General features: G+C 57.9%; 1 protein-coding gene across 1 annotated transcript in view; it reads left to right on the top strand.

Annotated features, from left to right (window-relative positions):
• Nucleotides 1–5,516, top strand: part of WDR90 (WD repeat domain 90) — a 42,664-nt gene that overhangs the window by 31,661 nt on the left and 5,487 nt on the right. The window contains exons 29-34 of the mRNA XM_010002658.1: nt 214–325; nt 1,267–1,432; nt 2,772–2,894; nt 3,706–3,880; nt 4,743–4,873; nt 5,330–5,473. Coding sequence (XP_010000960.1) covers nt 214–325; nt 1,267–1,432; nt 2,772–2,894; nt 3,706–3,880; nt 4,743–4,873; nt 5,330–5,473 — 851 coding nt within the window. The remainder of the gene's footprint in view (nt 1–213; nt 326–1,266; nt 1,433–2,771; nt 2,895–3,705; nt 3,881–4,742; nt 4,874–5,329; nt 5,474–5,516) is intronic.

The following is a 5,516-nucleotide window of genomic DNA, read 5'->3' as shown; positions in this document are numbered from 1 at the left end:
CTACTTGCTGTGTCAGGTGGAAGATGCTGGGGTGGCAGTGGGACCCAACCTTGCCTTCCTGGTGGGGTTCCCCTCTAGCCTGTAAATACTGGCTTGTCCAAGACCCCCAGTGCCCTACCTGAAGGAATGGGTGGGTTGGCTGGCAGGAGGACACCTCGGGTGGTGGCTGAGAAGGGGGGTTGGACACTGGTGGTGTCCTCCCTCCTGCCCCAGGAGTCCTGCTGGGTGGGCACGACCGGCTGCTCAGCGGCAGCAACACCCGCCGCCTGCGGCTCTGGGCAGTGGGCACCATGCAGGAGCTGAGGCTGGAGGGTCCCCGGGCCAGGTAAGGAGCTGGTGGCCTCATTGTCCCCTCTATGCCCATCTCACCCTCCTCTTGAGAAGCTCTTCCCCATCTCTGGCAGCTCCCAGGCCCTGCTCTAGGTGGCTTTTGACAGGCAGGCATTGGCTCTCCCTGCATCCCTGCTGCCTCCTGGCTTTTCCCCTCCAGCCCGTGCCCACTGAGGCTTGCTGGCATTTGTCCCACTGGGACCTGTCCCTCCTGATGCTGGGGACAGGGGGGACTTTATCAGGCCTGAAGTTTGTCACTGAGTTGTAGGAAATCCTGTAGGAAAAGTAGGGAAAATACATTTGTTGCCTTTGTTCCTTTTGCATTGTTGTGTCCTGGTTCCTCCCTTTTCCCCTCCCCTTTCCCCATCTCTTTTCCCTTCCCCTTTCCCCTTTCCCTTTTACCCTCCCCTTTTTCCCTCCCTATCCCCTCCCTTTTTCCCTCCCTTTTCCTTTTTCCCTCCCTTTTCCTTTTTCTCTCCCCTTTTCCCTTTTCACTCCCCTTTCCCTCCCTTTTCCCTCCCTTTTCCCCTTCCCTTTCCCTTTTCCCTTTCCCCTTTCCCTTCCCCTTTCCCCTCCCCTTTTCCCCTTCCCCTTTTCCTTCCCCTTTTCTCTTCCCTTTTCCCTTCCCCTTTCCCCTCCCCTTTTCCCCTTCCTCTTTTCCTTCCCCTTTTTCCTCCCCTTTCCCCTCCCCTTTGTCTCCCCTTTTCCCTCCCCTTTTCCCTTCCTTTTTTCCTCCCTCCACCATTCCCCCCATCACCCCCCCCCATTCCCCTCCCACTCCCCAGCAGGAGGGCTCAGCTCAGGTCACTGTTCCCTGTCCCCAGCCCCTCAGGGAACCATTTCCCCACAGATGGGGCCCTGGGCTCCCCAGGCAGAGGCAGAGGCTGTTCCAGCAGCAGAACCAGAACCTCCCCATCTCCTTTCCTCCAGGTCCAGCTCAGTCCTGCTGGAAGATGAGCTCACCCTGGATGGGACCATTGTCAGTGCAGCCTTTGATGACTCCCTGGAGCTGGGAATTGTGGGCACCACAGCAGGAACCCTGTGGTACATCAACTGGGCAGAGAGCACCAGCATCCGCCTCATCAGCGGCCACAAGGACAAGGTTGGAGGGGCTGGGGTGCTTGGTCCTGCAGAGCAGCAAGTGGCCCTGGCCCAGGAAGCATGTGAGGGCTGCAGAAGGTCCCCTGGGCTGGCCGTGGGGCAGGGCAGGGAGCTGGAGGGCTCCTTGGAGCCCTTGGGATGACGTGGAGTTTAGAGAGAGCTGAGGAACCCAGCATGGAGCAGGCTGAGCTCTGGCCTTGGCAGGTTGACCTGCCCCAGGCTTGGAAGGGCTGTGGACCTTTCTGCTGGGGCAGGGAAGGCAGTTTGCAGACACTGAGGCTTTGTTCCTGAGGGCTGGGACTTCTGCTTCCTGCCTTGTGTTTGCTAGCAGGACACCCATGTCCCAGAACCTTCCCTGGGCCTGGAACAAAAAGACCCCAAGCCAGGGGAAGGACGAGTGTTGTCCATGGGGCTGCTGCTCTGGGGGGTCCTCAAGCTACAGAAAAAAAAGGGTTCCAATGAGAGAAGAGAAGGTACCAGGACAAATACAGGCTGGGTTGGAGACTGGATTGAGAGCAGCCCTGAGGAGAAGGACCTGGGGGTGATGGTGGATGAGAAGCTCAACATGACCTGGAGCCCAGAAACCAACCCTATCCTGGGCTGTGTCACCAGCAGCGTGGGCAGCAGGGCCAGGGAGGGGATTGTCCCCTCTGCTCTGCTCTGGGGAGACCCCACCTGGAACTGTGTCCAGCTCTGGAGTCCCCAACATAAGGACATGGAGCTGTTGGAGAGAGTCCAGAGGAGGCCACAAAGATGATCCCAGGGCTGGAGCAGCTCTGCTTTGGAGCCAGGCTGGGAGAGTTGGGATGTTCAGCCTGGAGAAGAGAAGACTCCAGGGAGACCTTAGAGCACCTTCCAGGGCCTGAAGGGGCTCCAGGAAAGCTGGGGAGGGGCTTGGGACAAGGGCAGGGAGGGAGAGGACAAGGGGGAATGGATTAAAACTGGCAGAGGGGAGATTGAGATTGGACATGAGGAGGAAATTCTTTGGTGTGAGGGTGGTGAGAGCCTGGCCCAGGTTGCCCAGGGAAGCTGTGGCTGCCCCATCCCTGGCAGTGTTGAAGGGCAGGTTGGATGGGGCTTGGAGCAACCTGGGCTGGTGGGAGGTGTCCCTGCCCATGCAGGGGGTTGGGATGAGCTGATCTTGAAGGTCCCTCCCAACCCATCCCATAGTTCCCTGCTGATAATACTTCACACAGACCCACGTTGGGTAGTGCCCAGTCCTCACTCTGGGTTTAGCTGCCCTGCTTTCCATTCCCAGCTGTCACCCCAAAAATTTAAACCTTGTGTGGGGGCTGAGAAGGAGCTGATGTCCTCTGGGCCCATCTCCCTTCCCATCCCAGGTGACCGAGGTGTCCTTCAGCCCCTGTGAGTCCCACTGTGCCACCTGCGGGGAGGACGGCAGCGTGCGGGTCTGGGCACTGGGCACGGTGGAGCTGGTGGTGCAGTTTCAGGTGCTCAACCAGGTTTGTGGTGCCTCCAACTCTTGGCAGAAGGTACCAGGCACTGTTTGAGGGGCTTGCAAGGACCGGTGTGTCCTCACGGGGCAGAGATGCTGGGGAAATGGTGGTTGAACAGTCCTGGGCTTCAGTGGGTCATTGGGCAGTATCTCCAGGGGGTGGCAGGAGGGGGGACCAGACTCTTCCCAGGGGTGCCCAGTGACAGGACAAGGGGCAATGGGCACAGGCTGGGGCACAGGAGGGTCAAGCTGAACATGGGAAACAACTTCTTTCCTGTGAGGGTGGCAGAGCCCTGGGACAGGCTGCCCAGAGAGGCTGTGGAGGCTCCTTCTCTGGACATTCCAAACCCACTTGGACATGTTCCTGTGGGATCTGCTGGAGGTGACCCTGCTCTGGCAGGGGTTGGGCTGGGTGATCTCCAGAGGTCTCTTCCAACCCCAGGAGGTCTCCAGCCTGGAGACAAGGAGGCTGAGGGGAGACCTTCTGGCTCTGCAACTGCCTGAGAGGAGGTTGGAGCCAGGGGGGTTGGGCTCTGCTCCCCAGGAACAAGGGATGGGACAAGAGGAGATGACCTCACGTTGCACCAGGGGAGGTTCAGATTAGATGTTGGGAAGATTTTCTTCACCCAAAGGGTTGTCAGGCCCTGGAACAGGCTGCCCAGGGTGGTGGTGGAGTCACCATGGAGGGACTTAAGACACACAGACATGAGGGATAAGGTTTAGATAAGGACAGTGTTGGGTTGATGGTTGGAGTCAGTGACCTTGAAGGTCTTTGCCAACCAAGATAACTCTGTGACTCTGCCCTGGTGACTTTGCAGAGCTGCCAGTGCCTGGCCTGGAAGCCTCTGATTCCATGGGGAGCAGAGAAACAGCACGTGGTGGCAGGGTACAGTGATGGCACCATCCGTGTGTTCAGCATCTCCAGGACTGAGATGGAGCTGAAGATGCAGCCCCATGCCCTGGCCCTGACTGCCATCACCTACTCCACTGATGGTGAGGCTGCAGGGGGGACATGGAGAGCCAGAGAGCAAAGAGCTTGGGCAGCTGCCAGCAGAGCCTGTGGGAAAAGGGACACGGGGGTTTTATTGTCACTGGTGAAGCAAAGGGGGTTGGGGACAAAGCCTGGAGAAGAGGAGGTTTCAGGGAGACCTTCAGGAGGAGGTGGGAAGAGGCTTTTCAACCAAGAGTGTAGTGATAGGACAAGGGGGAAGGGTTTTCTACTGGAAGAGGGGAGGTTTAGGTGAGACATCAGGAAGAAATTCTTCACCATGAGGGTGGTGAGAGCCTGGCCCAGGCTGCCCAGGGAAGCTGTGGCTGCCCCATCCCTGGCAGTGTTGAAGGGCAGGTTGGATGGGGCTTGGAGCAACCTGGGCTGGTGGGAGGTGTCCCTGCCCATGCAGGGGGTTGGGAATAGATGATCTTGAAGGTCCCTTCCAACCCAAACCAAGCATGTCCTTTTGTCCTCCTGCTTCCAGTTCACAAGCAGCTCATCTTCAGTGTAGAGTTGTAGTGGGTGTCTCCAAGACACCTCATCTTTCCCAGCCCTTGTCTCAGATGTTTGGGGAGGTTTAGGGTGAAAAACTTCACAGAAGAAGTTATTAAGCACTGAAATATCCAGGGAAGTGGTTGAATCACCATTCCTGAATGTGTTTCAAAGTTGTTCAGATCTGGTGCTTAGGACCATGGGTGAGAAGTTTGCTGGGAGAACTGGGTTGGTGGAGTTAACTGAAAGGTTGGACTGGATGATCTTACAGATCCTTTCCAACCCAAACCATTCTATGGTGTGTTCCCAGCCTTTCAGGTGCTTGGGGACACCAGTATCCCACAGTCTTGGACCTTTCTCCTCTGCCCACAGGAGAAATGATCTTGTCAGGGGGCAAGGATGGGCTGGTGGCTGTCAGCAGCTCCCGCACTGGCATCACTCTCCGTGTCCTCCATGACCACAAGGGCTCCCCCATCACTGTCCTCCAGTGCACTAGGAAGCAGGTGAGACCTCACCCAGTGCCCTGGCACTCTGCAGTGTCCCCTGTGTGTCACACAGCAGTGCTTGGCTTCCTTGTCCCTGCCCTTTTCCTCTTCAAACCACCCACAGCTCCAGGCTGTGTTCCCTGGTGGCTCTGAGCTTGGGAGATCCTCCTCAGCTGTAGGTGAAGGACATGGTGAGGGGACACAGTACCTGCAGTGCTCCCCAAGGAGATGTGCAGATCCAGAGCATGTCCCAGGGAAGAGATCTGTGTCCTTCAGACTCCCACCCCTCCACCAGCAGCCTCTTCCTTCTCCTGTTTCACTCTTAAGTGACTTGAACCAACTGGTGGATAATCCTGATGTCCATCCCCTTAGGGGATGAGTTCCCACCAGCTCCTGCCCCAGGTTAGTTCTGGTGGCAACTTCCTTTGAGCCTTCTGCACTGCCAGAGTCACAAGTGTCACTTCTTCTCTGCAGCAGCAGGACTTTGGGGTGGCAGGAGGTGACCTCTGGCTGGCCTGCAGCTCCGACCGGCGGGTCAGCGTCTGGGCAGCTGACTGGCTGAAGGACACCTGTGAGCTCCTCGACTGGCTCAGCTTCCCAGCTCCTGCTGGCCCTGAGGTGAGGGTGGGCCCTGCCACCCCCCTGCTACCCCCCTGCCACC

This window comes from Chaetura pelagica, unplaced genomic scaffold (genome assembly GCF_000747805.2).
Source record: "Chaetura pelagica isolate M959 unplaced genomic scaffold, ChaPel_1.0 scaffold961, whole genome shotgun sequence".
Classification (NCBI taxonomy): Eukaryota; Metazoa; Chordata; class Aves; order Apodiformes; family Apodidae; genus Chaetura; species Chaetura pelagica.
The sequence above is the reverse complement of the archived record's forward strand: the minus strand, read 5'-3'. Positions and strand labels throughout refer to the sequence as shown.